Source organism: Calidris pugnax, unplaced genomic scaffold, assembly GCF_001431845.1.
Source record: "Calidris pugnax isolate Ruff unplaced genomic scaffold, ASM143184v1 scaffold24, whole genome shotgun sequence".
NCBI classification, from domain to species: Eukaryota; Metazoa; Chordata; class Aves; order Charadriiformes; family Scolopacidae; genus Calidris; species Calidris pugnax.
Genome location: NW_015090922.1, coordinates 15,411,634 through 15,430,038, shown reverse-complemented (window position 1 = coordinate 15,430,038; position 18,405 = coordinate 15,411,634). Strand labels below are relative to the sequence as shown.

The window sequence follows — 18,405 nt, the reverse complement described above, 5'->3', positions numbered from 1 at the left end:
AGCCACGCACTCAAGCATAGCAAAACAATGAATTCATTGACCACTTCCCATCAGTAGGCAGGTGTTTAGCCGTCTCCAGGAAAGCAGGGCTCCATCACGTGTAATGGAAGGGGAACGTCCACCCCTTCCTCCTTCTTCCCCCAGCTTTATCTGCTGAGCACTATGTCATACGGTATGGAACATTTTTTTGGTCAGTTACAGTCAGCTGTCCCAGCTGTATCTGTGGGATACAACTTCTTGTGCACCCCTGGCCTACTCACTGGTCGAGTGGGGTGAGAAGCAGAAGAGACCTTGATTCTGTGTAAGCACTGCTCAGCAGTAACAAAAACATCCATGTATTATCAACACCGTTTTCAGCACAAATGCAAAACATAGTCCCATACAAGCTAATATGGAAAAAAATAACTCTGTCCCAGTCAAAACTAGCAGAGCAAGTTATTGGATATCTGGAATCTAGTTCATTGGAAACAAAGTGAAGCAATCATAAAATAGGATATTTTAATACTTTTCTTTTTTTAAAACACAAAATCGAGGTTAATGTGATAGATGCATTAATTTACCCTAATTAAGATAAATACATTAGACAAGTGCTGAAAATTTTTCCATGCTTAAGGATGGAAAGAAATGGCTAAGCCCCACCTAGTTTTGGAATTCTGAATACCCCAGTAGATATTATAAAATCCTTTAAAAATCTGTTCTGTTACCCTGGATCTTAAAAGACATTTATTATATAGGCATAATTTTAAAGAATAGTTGATGATCAAATTATCTAAGTAATTTTGGAAAATTTATCGACTTTATATTTTTAATCTATTTCCTTGAGTTTCTAGTTTGGAATTTTATGGTATTCTTTGGCAACCTATATTGGTTTTCAAATTATGTTTTAAAGTTTGAATACATATAAATAATGCATGTGCATATATGTATAAAAATAAAAAGAGGTTATGTAATATTAACTCATAGTATTTTAAAATATTTTCAGTCTATTAATCTTCTGGAGGGTTTGATTCCATCGAAGGAAGAAGGTGGCTTATCAACTACATCTCATCTGGATAAATTGTTCTGCTTTGCAATAATGTGGAGTTTAGGTGCTCTTCTGGAGTTGGACAGTAGAGACAAACTTGAAGCCTTCATTAGAGCTCATGATAACAAATTAGACTTACCAGAAATCGCCCCTGGCACCAATCAAACAATGTATGAGTTTTATGTTACTGATTATGGTAAGAAAAAGCACTAATGTTCTTTTTTTATACTGGCATTTTAAAACTGAGTATATCTTCTTTGAAATTTAAAATTACTCCTTAAACCCTTGTTATACAGTCATATGAGCAGAGATTTTTGATGACAGTATGCTAGTAGCACAGATTCTATATGCAGTGCCTCTGTGGAAGTGAGAAGTCAGAAAAAAGGGATAGAGTGCTCTTTGGTAACATTTTCTTATTTCTTTTGTTTTTAATTTCATTCTTACAGATTTCTATTAACTTAACCAGCCTGCAATTTTAGATAATTTATGCTTTGGCTGGTTTAGTCTAAATTAATATTAATTTTATATTTCATTTCCTCACAGCTAGTGTTTCTTGTTTAAAAATATAATCTGATTTTAACTCCATTTAATAAAAATTATTTAGCCATATCTGATAATCAGTAATAAATCTTACAGTTTATAAAACTGTAAGAATAGTGTAATATTTTGAATATTATGAATATTGATATTTTGATTAGTGTGATATTTTCCACAATGAATTTATGGTTTAAATAACATGCACAACTCCAGTTTCACAAAGAACTTAGGGTTCTTTCACAGTATGTTCTCACTTGAATGTATCTATATCTCGTGTCCAAATTCAGATTTTTTTTTTTTGACCGGCAATGTTGATTTAGTGTACACATATGCAATTCGTATTCTCACATTCTATAATTCCTCCAGTATAATAACTACACCAGTAGTGTGAGAATTAGTTTCTAGGTAAACATGCTTTGGGGGTTTTTATTCAGATAGCTATATAGAAATTCAAGAAATACGTGTATATTTAGTAGTATACATATATATGTGTATATATATACTATATATAGTGTATGTATAGTATATATATGTAGTCCATAGTGTATATATGTACTATGGACTACATATATATACAATACATATACTATATGCATTTCTAGACTAATTAGAGGTCATGACTGAGTATGTCCTTTGTTAGATGCATCGTAGCTAAACTTGAGAAAATTTATCCCTTTATATACTTTGTAGTACTTCACCTGCAAAGTCTAGGATTTTTTAATTTTTTTTTTGGTACTATCAAAATGTTGAACATGATCAAAATATTGTGAGATATGTTCCTCTTTTTTTTTTTTCCCTCTTTTTCTTTTTTTTTCTCTTTTTTTTTTTCCCCCTGCTTTTTTTTTTTTCTTTTTCTTTTTTTTTTTTTTTTTTTTTTTCCCATTTCAGGTGACTGGGAGCACTGGAGTAAAAGAGTTCAGGAATATGTTTATCCAACAGATAATGTTCCAGACTATGCATCTATTCTAGTTCCAAATGTTGACAATGTCAGAACTCAGTTTTTGATAGACACAATCGCAAAACAACAGAAAGTAAGTACAGGATTACCTATATAAGGATATGCCTACTACGTGAAATAAATAGAAACTATTATAAAGTAACTGTGAGTTGCAATCATTCTTCACATTCTCTAGTCATTGCTTGCCAGGTATTATTTACGTATTGCTTGACATGGTTTTAACCCCAGCCAGCAGCTAGGACCACGCAGCAGCTTGTGCAGTTTTCCCCTGCCACCAGTCGCCCTCGCCACTCAGTGAATTGGTACCCTCCCCAGCAGCAGTCATGAGCATCCACCCCTCAGATAACTCCATTTATATACTGAACATGATATCTATGGTATGGAATATTCCACTAGCCGTTCCAACATTCTGTCTGGGCTCCTTCTCAGCTTCAATGGGAATTTGAAAAAGGTCCTTGAAAAAATATAAACAGTATAAACCTGGCAACAATGAAAAACAATATGCATTACTGACACTGCTGTCATACCAAATCTGAAACACAGCAATCACTAGAAAGAAAACTAAGTCTTTTCCAACTGAAATTGCTCTATTTTTATTTTCTTCGTATGAATCCTCTGTACTTATTTCTGTGCATGGACAAAATATTTAAAACATCATTTTTTATAAAGTAATTTTTTGGCATAAAAGTTTAATTCCAGCAACCTATTATTTTTCTCAGAGAAAGACAAAAACCTCAGTCTTAGTCTTTACACCATATTCATTTTTCTGATTTGTGCTTTCTTGAATAGGGAAACAAGGAAAATTAATTTCACAAGGCAGTTCACTGAAAACCTTAAATTCCTAGCCTTTGTTCTATTTTTTTTTTTCTCTCATTAGGAAAGCTGTAGTGAATAGTAGTAGCCGCAACTATAGAAAAGGAGAGAAGACTCCTCACAGCTTTAATCAATTAGGACCAATCTAGTATCATGGCTTTTGACTCAGGCCTCATTAAACAATAGTTATTAAAACATGCATAGGAATTACATGTACTAGATGAAACCAAAGTGGTGTTTCACAGATCTGGCTTCACTTGTTGATTCTGCAAGTTTATTACTATCATCTGTGTTATCACGGTCAATTGATCACTTGTTCAAAAACGGGGTGAAGAATGAGACCATGTGGTATCATTGTGGCTATCTGTTGGGGAGCAGGAGCAAGTCAGTCAGGAGCACTTGGGCATTTCAAATGTCCTGCAGGAATCTCCTGTGTTATCAACTTCAGTGCTTGCAATTGTAAATAATACATACTCCCTTTCGCAAACTGATTAAATTCCTTTCATGGAGTGTCTATAATAATAAAGGCAATACCATCTGTCAAAAGTAGAAGTAGGATGAAAATCTGAGCTAGAAAAAAACCACACGGAGGATTCTTACATGCCTGAAAACAGAGAAGGGTTCTTACCTAGCTCACTTTCATGAGATGAAATGGGAGATTTCTGTAAGTGGTTTAAGAGAAAGGAAAGAAGTATTAATCCTTTGGTTCAGAAACTTTCTGATTTACACTCAGATTTTACCATCATAAGAAGGAAATCAAGAAAGACTTTCTTCTTTCTTGGCATGTTTATTGATGCCTTTTTTTTTTTTTTTCAGGGAAATGACATTAAGTGTACAGATTAACCAGAAAATGTTATAGTATATAGTATTATATATATTATATACAATGTTAAGAGAAAGCAGAAATAAAATGCTTGCTATCAAAATATTAGCTTGAAACAAGAATTTTCTGCACCTTTAATTTGAATAAGCCATCAGAAAGGAATTAAAATGCTTTGAAAAATAGAAATATATACAGTGAGGCATACATTAAGATAGTATGAGTTGCAAGAGCCAAAAGCGCCATATTTAGAAGTATCAAATGCTGCTGTTTTAAATACTGCAGTGATAAGGAGACAGAATCATTATAGTCTAATCAAAAGGGAGTTTGTTTCCAGTAACAAAACAATCAGCAAAGAAAAAAAAAAAAGGGAAACATTCTAAGACTTCCTGACTGTTCTGTGAACATCCTTGGCCAAAATCTGCTTTGTCAAAGTTTGATGAATCAAATCCTGGCTAAGTGATTTAAAGGCCCTATGCAACAGCAACAGCAATAATCTTGTTAAAAGTATTCTTAAAAAAATGCATTGGTTTCATATTCCTCTGTGGATGTTTAGAGAAAGAATCAAGCACGCCTATGACAGGCATTGGCGAAATTCAGTACAAAAAGCACAGGTAAAGTTTGGTTCCAGTTCTGAAAACCATGCTGCTATCAGAGGACACATGGACTCTTTAAGGATCCAGAAGGCTTTTCTTGCTAAATCAGTTTATATCAGCATAGTGAGGCTGGGGAACCTGGGTAACAGACCAGTTTAGGAGAAGGGCTGGATGGGAGCCAGCCAGTGCTCTGTAAAGGAAGGATGGTGCTCTCTTGAAAAGAGATGAAGAATAACTACCGGCTCTGAAACAGGTGATTTTCCTTTGTTGCTGTTAAATAGGAATAGTTGTCAGTTCCTTTTGTGAGTGGAACATAAAACACATTTTAGAGATTCAGTGTTAAATTGCTTCCTCCTCCACCAGTTTCACTGGTTTGTTTAACAGGGTAAATGAACAGTACAATACTCACTGCAAATCAATTCTATACATCTCCTCACATTCAGTTTAGAAAAAAACCTACCAGACTAAGGTTTGATACTAGTTACATGATTTAAATATCTGTTACAGGCGGTTTTGCTTACAGGAGAACAAGGGACTGCAAAGACAGTAATGATTAAGGCGTATGTGAAGAAATATGATCCAGAAAAGCATTTGTCAAAAAGTTTAAACTTTTCATCTGCCACAGAACCATTTATGTTTCAGGTAAAATACAGATTTTAAGCACTTTTTGCATATCATTTCCATGCTAAGTATTTAAAGTGTACTTAATTTGATGCTAAAAGAAGTGATTTAGAAAGTCTAAAGGATCCTTTTCCTCTATGTCACTGAAGCCCTTCAGAAAATTCCATAAAAAATAATTTTTGAGATCAGATTTAAATATAGTCACCTGCAGAGAGATACATATATTCATCTATGATTGTTGTGTGCTTTTTCATTATGGAATTCTAAGAATCCATTTTTTGCTGAAGATATTTCCTTTTCATTTTAGATTAATGAAAATTTTTGGTCATACATCTTCAGGTTTTTCCTGATTCTTTAGTTTATAACCATAATTTAAAAAAATAATAAAAATAAAAATCATATTTCAACAACTTATTTCAACTTATTCACTTGTTTTTCCTCAGCTCAGGAGTGACTACAGCATCAGAAATACAGTCTTTAAGGTCCTCTAGCATCATAACTTTGTAGAGATTTCCCTTTCCTAATATAACTGCTAAAAAATCCATATAATTAGAAACAAATACTACAGATAGTTGTTTCAAATGATTAAAAAGATAATTTATACCACTGTGCTAAAATTCAATACTACAAATCTGCTAGGATGTGATCCTATAAGTTGAATTGGTTTCATTACGTCTTCAAAGCAATGAATTCATGGTGATAATCTGCCAGAAGGATAATAATCTTAGAGTATTTCTTCATTGAAAAGTCTACTTATGGAGACAATCTTACAAACTGCATCCCAAAGTCAAGCATTTTTTTAAAAAATTTAATGTAAATGTTACTAAGAAAATGGTGAAAAGCAAATATATATAAAATATATTTTATTTATTTATTTAATACCAAACACAGAATGTCTGTTGAGCTTTTCTGTTATGCGTAAGATCTCTGGCCATGGTTTATATCACACTGTGAGACAGAATAACACAGGCATCCTTTCATGCATGCAAGATTAATTGAACAGTCAGTATCTCTGTCTTGGTGTCCTTACTTAGTGTATTATGGGTCCCTAGAACATTACTGTCTTGAAAACAAAACCCAGATTGTATCATTTCTGGTACAGAGAGTCTGTGAAAGGATCTTATTGTGTCTTCTCTCTGATACAGTCTTGTAGTACCTCAGAAGATATGCTCTTTCTTTTTGGCTAGCTGGCTGAATACATAGCTTATTGTGTTGATTTCCAAGGAAAGATGTAGCAACAAATAGTTGAAATGCTTTTAAACACTTGAAAGAGCCACACTCCAAATAGCTTTTTAATTTTGAGTCATCATTCTGAGGATATTTGAAGGGCTGGGTGATTTTGGATTTAGATGTGCTACAAAATTCTTAATATCTTATGTAATCACTTTCTCCTTGCAGTTTCTCTTTTTCACATCAATCACATCTCCAAAATGACACATTATCAATATTCTGTATGTGTTTATCTTAGAACACTCAGATGATTATTTTCTTTCATGAAAAAGAGAGATAAAAACATTGGAGCAAACTTGTATCTGCTTTCCATTTCAAAAATGCTATTAATACCTCTATCTTTATGACAGAACATGCCACATTATTCATATAGAATGACATTTTTGCTTGTAAAGCTGAAAAATTATTTGTCTAAGGAAAACATTTACTACCATCTTGTAAGGTATTTTTTCTGCCATTGTTTATGTTCCAAGTACCTTTAGAAAGACTGTAGAGCTGTAGAACTTTGAAGATATATTTCAATTACATACCAATGTCTTATTAGTCTATTATATCCCGCTTCTTATTTAGTTCAGAACTCAGTCTTAAAAGATTATTGCCACCAAAATGTTAAAATATTGCATTACTTAGCTTACAAGACATCTGGGAAATTATTGTAAAATGAATCTAAGTTGCCTCTGTATGGTCTGCAGTTGTACTGCAAATATGGAACATTTGAGCTTAGCTAGGGGAAATCCAAAGCAATCAAAATTTTCAGACAGTGCATGACAAACTCTCTGAAATCAGATTCCATTCATTTCCAAAGCTACCCTTTGGAAAGGAGATTCTTAAATGTCTTTCTAAATAAGTCTAATATTTATAAAAATTACGCTGTAGATAATGAAAAGACTGTTTCTGTTGGTATTTACTACCTCTTACTGATTTGTGAAGAGGGCGAAAAAAAACATATGGAACAGAATTCACAACTTTTGATCTATTCATTTTCTTTACTCTTAGAAGTTTCTCATATTAATCTTGACATGTTTGAAGACTGAAATAGCATTCACAAGAAGATGTGATGTTTTGTACAATGATAATGTGTCATACTAAAATTAATGTCATTTTAGTTTGGTGACTTCATGATAATAATGGGCTTCAATGCTGATAATTAAATAATAATTTCCAAGTTTGAAAACTTCTCTAGTTTTAAAAACTTCTCTAGTAGCTAGAGGTGGGTTGCAGGACATAGTCCTAAAGCCAGGGAACTGCATAGGAATGAGTGTGATCAGCAGGAGAATAAGATTCCTTAATGATGAACCAGAGATGAAACTACTACCAAAAAAGAAGGAATCATTGGATAAGTGCTGTAAAAAGCAGTAAGACAGTAAGACGTTTTTTAACACTGCATTTTAAATATTGTTGCTTTAGATGCAAAACAAGAACTTTCTTTAATTTTTAGAGGACAATAGAGAGTTATGTAGACAAACGCGTTGGAAGTACTTACGGACCTCCTGGAGGCAGAAAGATGACTGTCTTTATTGATGATATCAATATGCCATTTATCAATGAATGGGGAGATCAGGTAAACTGTTTCTTAACAAATGTGATATTCTCAAATTGTTGTGTCTTTTCTTTATACACATAGGAATCAGTGTACTTGCTCAATATTGTAATTAACTGTTAATTATTGGAAACGCTTTCTAACTATGGTACATTGATGAAGAAAAAAAGACAGAAAATTAGATTTACTGACAAGACATGCAGAATAATGGTGTCATATCTTACATAATCCTCACTTTCTCATATTTTTTAAGACTAAATAAAAAGCTTCATTATACTGAAGTACTGTATTATTAAGTTCAAGATTGACATTAATTTGAGAGCACCAGTAAACAAATGTTCTGCAAAATGAGAGTGTGCTACCTTGGAGAAAGTAATGAAGACTGTGTCCAAATTGAAGGGTAACACGTTGGCTTACAAACTTTATTAAAGAATTTTTGGCTTTGACGAGCCCATCTACAGCTTGAGTGTGTAAACATTCATATACCTCTAAGACCCAAATCAGGCAAAAGTGTCTCACAGTTCCTTCCTGTAGTAGGTCTGAAGTATTTCCAGCCTAGGATGCTGTTTTTTCTGGAATGTCTATTCTGGCATAAAGATCAAGTATGCTTACTATTACTCTTTTTTTTTATTTTTTTTTTATTTTTTTTTTATTTTTTTTTTATTTTTTTTTTATTTTTTTTTTATTTTTTTTTTATTTTTTTTTTATTTTTTTTTTATTTTTTTTTTATTTTTTTTTTATTTTTTTTTTATTTTTTTTTTATTTTTTTTTTATTTTTTTTTTATTTTTTTTTTATTTTTTTTTTATTTTTTTTTTATTTTTTTTTTATTTTTTTTTTATTTTTTTTTTATTTTTTTTTTATTTTCTCAGAGTAAATAACAAATTAAAAACCTAGGGCCTCTGTGCCTTTTTGAATTCTCAGGCTCTCTGGCTTCTGTGAGACTCACAGTTTGAGCTCCGGGTGCTCATAACATTGAGCTGGTTTGTTAACAGTGTGGGTAGGAGGTCTGGTCATTGCGGGCTTGGGCACATATTTAAGTGGCAGTATGGATATATGTGAGTCCATGTAGATTGAATAGCTCCTTCTCTTCACTTTAGAAAGCTGTTTTTGTCAGAATGGAATCCAAGTGTGTTTTTAGTGTCTGTGAAGTGGAGCCTTGCCTTCTACCTGAAAGCCAATATATATTAGGTCTTTGGTTTGCATCATTTGCTCTCACTTTATTTATTTATTTTTTTTTTAATTGAAACTAACATTGAATTACCCACAACACTGGGCTGCTTGACCATAGTCTAGAACATAGGTAGCTGTGTTTGAGGAAGAGTACTCACAGGCCCAGGCAGTGTTCAATAATAAAAAGGATCATCACTATGAAAGGACCTCCGCTAAGTCTTCCATTATAGCCCCAAGACATTGCTGAAATATTTTTAATGGAATGATGGTGCACTGCTGCATATCTTGTGGCTTTTTTAGGATATGTGAACAGAGGCGGCTTGCTGAGTATCAGTTGGGCAGTTGCTATGGGAGCAAACTCTGGTGCCTCCTTATCCATATAGGTGCTGTAGTGTGGAATGTGGAGTAAATAACATTTTCAGAATAAAAAGCTTCCTCTTTCAAAAAATAATTAATTGTTTTGCTTCAAAGGAGGCCAAAGGGAGAACTGTAAAGCGTTGTTTGAACACCTGGAGCTGAATATCAAGCAGCAAAATAGAGAACAAAACAATTTTACTTCCACTTCATTGCCTTAACTTTATTTAGTCAAAAGGAATACAAACACATTTGGTAGTACAGCTCTGAAAGAGTTTTCCTGATATTTAAAATCAGGTATACCAAGATCTCCCATGTGACTAAAGAAGATAGTTTAATCTGAGTTTAGATTCAAGTGAAAACCTCTTTCTAGGGATTGGTGGTAGAATTACAAGAAGAAATAAAATTATTAGGGTGTATTTTCTTTTTTTCTTGTTTGAATTTCTAATTTGTACAAGTTACATAAACTTACAGGTAACAAATGAAATCGTTCGTCAGATGATGGAAATGAAAGGAATGTACAGCTTGGATAAACCTGGAGACTTCAATACGATTGTAGACGTACAATTAATAGCAGCAATGATACATCCTGGAGGAGGCCGTAATGATATTCCCCAGCGTTTAAAAAGACAGTTTTGTGTATTTAATTGTACATTGCCATCCAATGCATCCATAGACAAAATTTTTGGTACTACTTTCTCTTGTTTTAGTATAATTTTTTTTGATAATTTGATAATTGAAAAAATATATAAAAGTGTATTCTCTTTCTCACTTTCATAATGCAAATTAGAGTACTTGCAGTGAAACAACTGAAGCTGTATTACAGGAAAAATAGTGCCATGAAAGAGAAATTAACCCCTTTAAATTCTTGTCATTCTAATTTTGGACATACATAAGAAAGTAATGGGTTTTACTGGAAGAGTATGAGCACTCCTATTACTATGTAGGTTACCATTCCACCTCTGCGCTGTCTGAAATGCCCTCTGTTGCTGAAGTTCTCAGTTCCCTGTGGCAACAAAGGGCACGGACTCTGCCAAGTGATGAAGCAAAGACATTTAATGTTTTATTTTTACAGCATATTTAGTTTCTCTCTTTTGATCACACACTGTGCTCTCTACACAGATATGTTGTGGGGCCAGTCCACACGCTGTTGCGAGCAATACAATTGGCTACGTATAAGTGTTCATGTGCCTATGTTATCCAAACATTATTATCTGTTATTTTCCTCACTAGATTTTACTGTTTTACTGTTCTCAAGGCTTCCTTCCCATCACTGCAAGAACACCTGCCGAGCTCTCGCTCAGCAGCGCATCTCCACAATTCCTCACTCCCCACAGTTGTCTTGGTCAATTAACTTTGTGAATGCAGTATATTATTAAAAGCCAGCAGTTCCTGCCAGTTTTTTCTACTCTGGTTCAGAAAAGCCCATGGACAAGAGAGACAAAATTATTTTGTTGCAATTTAAAATCTAATTAATGTTTTAAATAAGTGGCTATATCTTTCTCACAACCTACTTTATTATATCCTACAGCTTGAGATTAATTTTATATTGCATTTTATCTTTTCAGGTATTATTGGCTGTGGATACTTTCATTCATGTAGAAAATTCAGTCCTGAAGTATGTGATATGGTGAAAAAATTGGTCCCAACAGGCAGAATATTGTGGCAGTGGACAAAGGTATAAATTACAGGGAAAGTTTTATCACAATCAGTCTTAACAGAGTACCTATTAGTGTAATTTAGACACACATTCCTTAAGAACATGTCTATAACAAGAAAAAGCAGGAGAAAGATGGGCTAAAATAGTTTTGGAGGCACAATCTGGAAAATATCAGATTTCAGTATGCAAGATAGGTGAATGGAAATATCAGTCCATTCATTCCTATAGTTTTATTCATGTTACCCAAAGCTTTAATCACTGTAGCTAAGGAACAGGGAGTGAAATTCTTTATAAATTATAGTTTTTAATTTTAAAATCCCAGAGCAACATCTGAAATAATCACAAGTTGTAGAGTTGGGGTTTTAAACTGAGTGTTTGATGACTTCCTAGAAAGAATTTTCCTATGATTTTGTGTGTGAAAATTAGTAGTTTTGTTATTTTTATATTTCATACGTGTTATCAATTATAAATTATATTATTATTGATTCCTTCTAAATGTTACTGGCTTTGAATATTAACAAAAAAAATATATTTCTTTAGACAAAGATGCTGCCTACACCGTCTAAATTCCACTACATTTTCAACCTTCGTGACCTTTCCAGAATTTGGCAAGGAATGTTAACTATAAAAGCAGAAGAATGCAACAACAGCACTGCCCTTCTAACACTTTTTAAGCATGAATGTACCAGAGTAATTGCTGACAGGTATAATAACTGTAGCATTTTATGTTTAGTCGGTTTTGCCATTTTCTTCATTTATGCTCATACACCTGTAAAAATTCTTAATATGATAAAACCTGTTATGCCAATATGAAAAATTTTGTCTTGTTTTACATGCAGTCTGCATTGGGGTATTATCCCAGCAATGTCATGCTATGTACTGATAGGTTAGACCAGTAATTGGATGGAGAACTCAGAAATATGCACATATTCTATGTTGCGACCTACTTTTTTTTTTCCACTTATCTTTGGCTACACTTAGCCAGTTCCTCTGTAAAAAAGAGGATCCTGTGGTGTCCTAAAGTTATACACAGACAATAATTTAAAATTGCTTTTAAATTGCTCACAGAAAAAATCATCACATACCTATGATTTAAAAATGGCCCGTCTCCTCTAAATCTCCTTTAAAATATTCATAAAACAGAAATAGTTATGAGCTGTATCTGTTAAAGATACAGTAGTACTTTTGTGTTTACGTTATTTCAGTTTCTTCTGAAATGCTAGGTGGAGTACTTAGCTGCCAGTAAAGACTTGACATGTACCCACCCCTTCTGTGGATTTTCATGAGTATAATTATCTGTTATTCTGATGTCCTGAGGAAGAACCTTCATAATTTTTATAAAATTAATGCTTTATAATTAAAGCATTGAAGTGAAATGCTGATTCTTAAAAATATGTATGTGCATTTTGTGACACTGCGTTTACTTTATAATGCTATCACAAAGTGAAAGGAATGGAAAATGTTTTGCCATGGACACAAATGGGCTTACTATATTGCATTTGCTTTTAATTAGACCTAAAGGCCTTGAATTGGCAAGTGCTTAGGAGCTACCTGCCATGACCAGAAGTTTTTCAGTATGTAACATAGTTGCAGAAGTCTAAAGTGGAATTTATCTACTTTAAGATGCTGACTGCATATATGCAGGCTGGTGCAGATGATTTGGCATGGTACCAGGCAAGATGTATACATAATGATTGCATGGTATTCAAGCACAGTCAGGCTTAATTGCTATTATTTTAGTAACTTGTCAAAATAAAGCAGAGAACAAGGGTATAAAAGAACTATAAGGAGTTCCATCTCTGTTTTCAAAAGGTAAGAACCTACTCAATGTCAATCTACTACAATGTCTAATGTTGCTGATATTTCTAAATGCCTGAACTACCAAATATAATATAAATATACAAATTTCCTAAAATTGATGTATATGTATTTATATGTGCAATAGAATGCTGTTGATATACAAAGGGGGAAAATGTTTAATTTGAATTTGAAATTAGGATCATACACACTGTTGCAAAAGTGTCATACATTGTTGAGTGTATTATTTGCTGCTTTAAAGTTAGGAGCAATATCACTCACATTTACTGAAATGTTCTTTTTTTTATTAATTGTTTTGGGAAATTTAAAAATACATAGAAGATATGTATTGTACAGATACCTTGTGTATTAGACAGAAGGGTGAGCAAGTGTAGTCCTGCAGTCTCTTCCATGCTGCTTTAGATTCCATAGTGGTTAGTATTATAATGTCATCACTAAGCACCTTTAATAACGAAATATACAATGTATATCTAGGCAGTCTCTGTACCAGAATTTTTTAGTATTCTTTGTCTTATTTGAAAACACAGAGTATTGTGTACAGCTTTTTCATGTTTGTCCTATTTTTCTCTCAGTTGTATCATGGAAAAGGAAAAGAAGTAAAGATGAATTTTACTTTTTTTTCCTGTAGTTTGGCATTCACAGTTGGCATTCCCTTTTTCTGAGGTTGAGGTGGTTCTTACTTTTTACGTTTACCATTTATTGCTGAGAGTCGTTCTTTATTGCTTCTCAGATAATCACAGTAGTCAAAGATCTTGATCTGCATTGAAACCATCTTGAACCTATCAATGGAAACAGATACAGTTGTTTCAACAATTAAATGTAGTCACTAGTATTTATGTTTGCAGATTGTTTTATTTCAATCTGCATTACTCCTTCTCCCCGCCCCCTGCCTGGCTAGCGTATATTTTGCGTATGTTTGTTATGGACTGGGGTGTAAGAGGAATTGAGAATCAAGTCAGGTTGTAGAGATGCACACTGTCTTCTTTTCATTATTCCTTGTCTCATTGGAGTTTCATAGGCAGTGCTATAATAACATAAATTATGCTGTTCTGCTGCAGATTGAAAGGTAAGGGTCAGTTAGCCATGGTTATTTGGGAAATCATTCAACCTTTTTCATCCAAGAAATTAAATGATCTGTTATTGCTTAGTTCTAGATGAAAGTTGGAAAGTCAAGTTGTTTCTGTGTTTTATGTGATTGACTATTACACTCTAGAGTGTGGGAGCATTTAATTTCTGTGAATGTTGCTAATCCAGTTCTGTGACTGCCATCTAATATATATTGCCTAATATGTACTTTTATTTGAAACATTACAAGTTTTTAAAGTATTTAATAATCTGGTTTTTTTCCTATATAACTAGAAATCACTTTTAAAAAAAATTGTATTAATCTATGAATTTTAGATTTATTACTCCTGAAGATGCAGCCTGGTTTGATAAAACTCTTACTAAAGCTATTGAGGAGCATGTGGATAAGGACTTAACAGAAGTTCTCCAAGCTGAACCATATTTTGTAGATTTTTTACGGGAGATGCCTGAACCAACTGGTGATGAACCAGAAGATTTTGTGTTTGAAGCACCAAAAATTTATGAGGAGGTATTTCACTTTACATCTATAATATCAGGCACTGAAGTTTTCCTTTAATTATTAAGTATGTTATATTACTGAAGTCATATCAAACAGAAACTTTTGTTGAGTACCTACTATGTTTTTTTTTTTGATAATTTATTTAGATTTTTATGGTTATTATGCAATAAATTATTTTAGTGATGTTAAAGTTAATAATGCCATGTAAATGTAGTTTATTCATTTCTAGTCTCCTTACTCCTTTTCTACCCACCATTAGCAGAAAATTTCTGCTTAAACACGACTGCAACCACTACAGTGAATTAACTAGATAATATCATTAAGTGTGACCAGCACATGAACTCAAGTTTGTGTAAAAATGTTGAAGTGCAAAAAAAAAAAAAAGGTGCAGTTTTAAATTCTGAAGGACCACGCTAGTTGTTACTGATTTGTATTTTATTTTTTTTCCAGATTCCAAGCTTTGAATTTCTTTGTGAAAAATTGCAAATGTACCAGAGACAATACAATGAATATATTAGAGGATCATTTCTTGATTTGGTGTTTTTTAAGGATGCAATGACGCATCTCATTAAGGTTTGGAGTTGGTTACTTTTTTTTTATTTTAACTGTTGCAACAGAGGTCATGATTTGGGCAAGCCATGCTAAGAGGGCACATTCTGAAAAGCTTCTGTTATCCCCAAACTTGCTTGCCATTTTTGACTAGTCTTTTTCAAGAAGCAGAAAAGAGCCACAGTTATTTTACCTGTTTGCATGTTTTATAATAAATACCTTATTTTATATATTTAAGCTTCTGTGTATTCAGAGGTATGAAGATTTTTCTTGATAGGAAAGTTGAAGTCATGAAGAGGCATGTTTATATTTTGGATATAGAATGATTTTTAATCATTAATAATTCAGAGAAGACTTCAGAGCTGTCTTTACCTCACAAGTGACCAAAAGAACATGAAGCAGAATCTGATTGGATGCGTGACATGAAAAGAATTATAAATCGAGCCTGCAGTAGAATCAGTGTGCAGGGTAGAGGAAAGTCTCAGTTTACAATGAGTTGAACCCCTATTCAGAAAGGAAGACGTAAGGAAAGAATTAATCCAAAGTCAGAATCCAGTTCATGATGGGAAAAAAAATAGCATGAGATTTGTTTGAGGCACTGTGCCTTGGGTTTAAGAAGTTGTGTTAGTTATTTCAGGAATTACTTGATGATCTGTTTACTGAAAGATGTACAGAAGCCACAGTAAAACCAGAACAGGAGATGTTTGGTTCTCCTGTAGCTGACGTCAAGGGAAGTAAATGATTTTGTTTGCTTTGCAAAGAAAATAATTTTATTTTTAAATACAGTTCATGTGATGCTAGGTGAATTTAGGACCTTGAAAGTCTCTGATACTCCATTTCCATTGGCAAGTTTTAACCAGCATATCTGGGATATGCAGTGAGGTAGTCACTATGGTGACAATATATTAGTCACCCTCATAATTTCACATTCAGACTTTTATTTTAATGTAATTATCTAGATAGGCTCAGAGGGAACTGCACATAAAACCAGAATTTCTTTGAAGGAAAAAATGAACAGAATTCAAAGGCTTGATGTAGATGCCAATGTTTTGCATTTCATACATAATTTATATGAGGAACAAACTGTAGCATCTTAAAAGTAATAGTGCACTAACATATAATAAATCCAAGGAAGATGTGATGTATATACTGGAGACGTGTAAAAAAGCAACATAGTAAATTTGTTATCCAGCTTCTGTATCTGGGAGACTTGTTAAGAAAACTACCTCAAAGGAAACTTTGAAGGTAGATAAAATAAAATATAACACTAAGCAATAGTTTAAATGTATCTAAATTTTTCAGGCTCTTAAAATTGGGAATGTAGTATGTTTATTCTTGTAGCTAAAGTTTTTTTATTGATACTTTTAAACACATTCAAGATGATACCTTCAACATAAAATTGAGTTCAAAATCTCTCCCTTTATGTTTTTAAGTCATACATGTAACTAATTATAACCATCCTATATTCTTAAGTGCAGCTTTTTCATTAACTACAGAAAATTCCTAAAGAATGAATGAGTGTTGTTTTGAGAGGAAAAATTTTCTGCAAGAATCCTTTTAATAATCTTTACATTGTGCTCTGGTAAATCAAGTGTAGAATATAACAGATTTTTAATTTTGCTAATTAATATTTTAATTTAAATTTATTAATGGGCTTTCTTCCATTTCTTCCTACATAGATTTCTCGGATAATTCGGACAGCATATGGAAATGCTTTACTTGTTGGAGTTGGTGGCTCTGGAAAACAAAGTCTTTCAAGGTTGGCCTCCTTTATTGCTGGCTATAAAATATTTCAGATCACTTTAACCAGGTAAGAAATGCCAGAAATATTTAAATCCAATTTATACTGCTACTTTACACAGTCATAACCTTATGTTCTTAGCAGCCTTTTTTTTTTTTTTTTTTTTTTTTTTTTTTTCCCCCCTTTAAAAAATGAAAAAAAAAAAAAAAAAAAAAAAAAAAGTTCTAGGAAAAATATTAGGGGGAAGTTGGAGGGGACACACCCTCTGCTCAGGACTGGCTGGGCATCGGCCGGTTGTGGTGAGCAATTGTGTTTTGTTAGCATCGCTTGTCTTTCTTGGGGTTTTTTTTTGTCCCTTTTTTTTTTTTTTTTTTTTTTTTTCATTTTTCCACCATTTAAAAATATGGAAAACAATAAATTATCTGGTTTGTATATAACAGTGGATTAAGTTTGAGCTGAAAAAGCTAGACTATGTGTTAATTATTCCTGAATCAAAATATATGTGCTTACAAAGGAGGTTTGCACTGTCATTTATAAAACACTATAATCTGAAAATAGCAGTATTCTGAGTTGCTTTGAATTAACAGTTAATGTTTCTTATTCCTCCTAGATCCTATAATGTAAGCAATCTTTCAGATGATTTAAAAGCATTGTATAGAACAGCTGGACTAGAAGGAAAAGGCATCACTTTTATTTTCACTGATAATGAAATAAAAGAGGAATCATTTTTGGAATATGTTAATAATCTGCTGTCTTCAGGCGAGGTAAGAGTCTCAACATGACAGGCAAGAATTTAGAAGCGGGTAACTGCAGTTCCCACTAGTTTATTTATTTTGGCAATAAATTGTAGAATCAATAATGATTAACTCTAGAATATCTCGACTTTAAAAATAAGGAGTGTTCTTAGTATGGACTACCTTTATTTCATTGTAAGCTAGGAAAAGATCAGGAGCTGCAGTGGATATTTCAGTACCCTTTATTAAATGAGTATTCACTGAACAGTCAAGATCTGTATTCTTCCTGAGGTAGACTTCCTTGTTTTTAATGGACTTACATGAAGTCTGTATGAGGGAAAAATTTGGGTTTTTATTCTGTCTAAACTGCATATATGCAAAGAGATACAGATGTAAACAGATTAATATTTGTAAACTCTATAATAATTGCATCCATGTGATTTATTTTCTTATAATTTTTAATTTTATAAAAAGATTTCTAACTTATTTGCTCGGGATGAATTGGATGAAATCACTCAAGGATTGGTACCTGTCATGAAAAAAGAGATGCCTCGGTGTCCTCCTACCTTTGATAATCTTTATGAATATTTTTTAACTCGGGCAAAGAAGAATTTGCATGTTGTCCTCTGCTTTTCTCCAGTAAGTTTTTTTCTT

General features: G+C 32.9%; 1 protein-coding gene across 1 annotated transcript in view; it reads left to right on the top strand.

Annotated features, from left to right (window-relative positions):
• Positions 1 to 18,405, top strand: part of DNAH8 (dynein, axonemal, heavy chain 8) — a 135,854-nt gene that overhangs the window by 72,759 nt on the left and 44,690 nt on the right. Inside the window, exons 52-63 of the mRNA XM_014950520.1 lie at positions 983 to 1,220; positions 2,450 to 2,592; positions 5,256 to 5,390; positions 8,038 to 8,160; positions 10,139 to 10,352; positions 11,233 to 11,342; positions 11,865 to 12,028; positions 14,544 to 14,736; positions 15,178 to 15,300; positions 16,956 to 17,086; positions 17,628 to 17,781; positions 18,226 to 18,390. Of these exons, the coding sequence (XP_014806006.1) occupies positions 983 to 1,220; positions 2,450 to 2,592; positions 5,256 to 5,390; positions 8,038 to 8,160; positions 10,139 to 10,352; positions 11,233 to 11,342; positions 11,865 to 12,028; positions 14,544 to 14,736; positions 15,178 to 15,300; positions 16,956 to 17,086; positions 17,628 to 17,781; positions 18,226 to 18,390 (1,893 nt within the window). The remainder of the gene's footprint in view (positions 1 to 982; positions 1,221 to 2,449; positions 2,593 to 5,255; positions 5,391 to 8,037; positions 8,161 to 10,138; positions 10,353 to 11,232; positions 11,343 to 11,864; positions 12,029 to 14,543; positions 14,737 to 15,177; positions 15,301 to 16,955; positions 17,087 to 17,627; positions 17,782 to 18,225; positions 18,391 to 18,405) is intronic.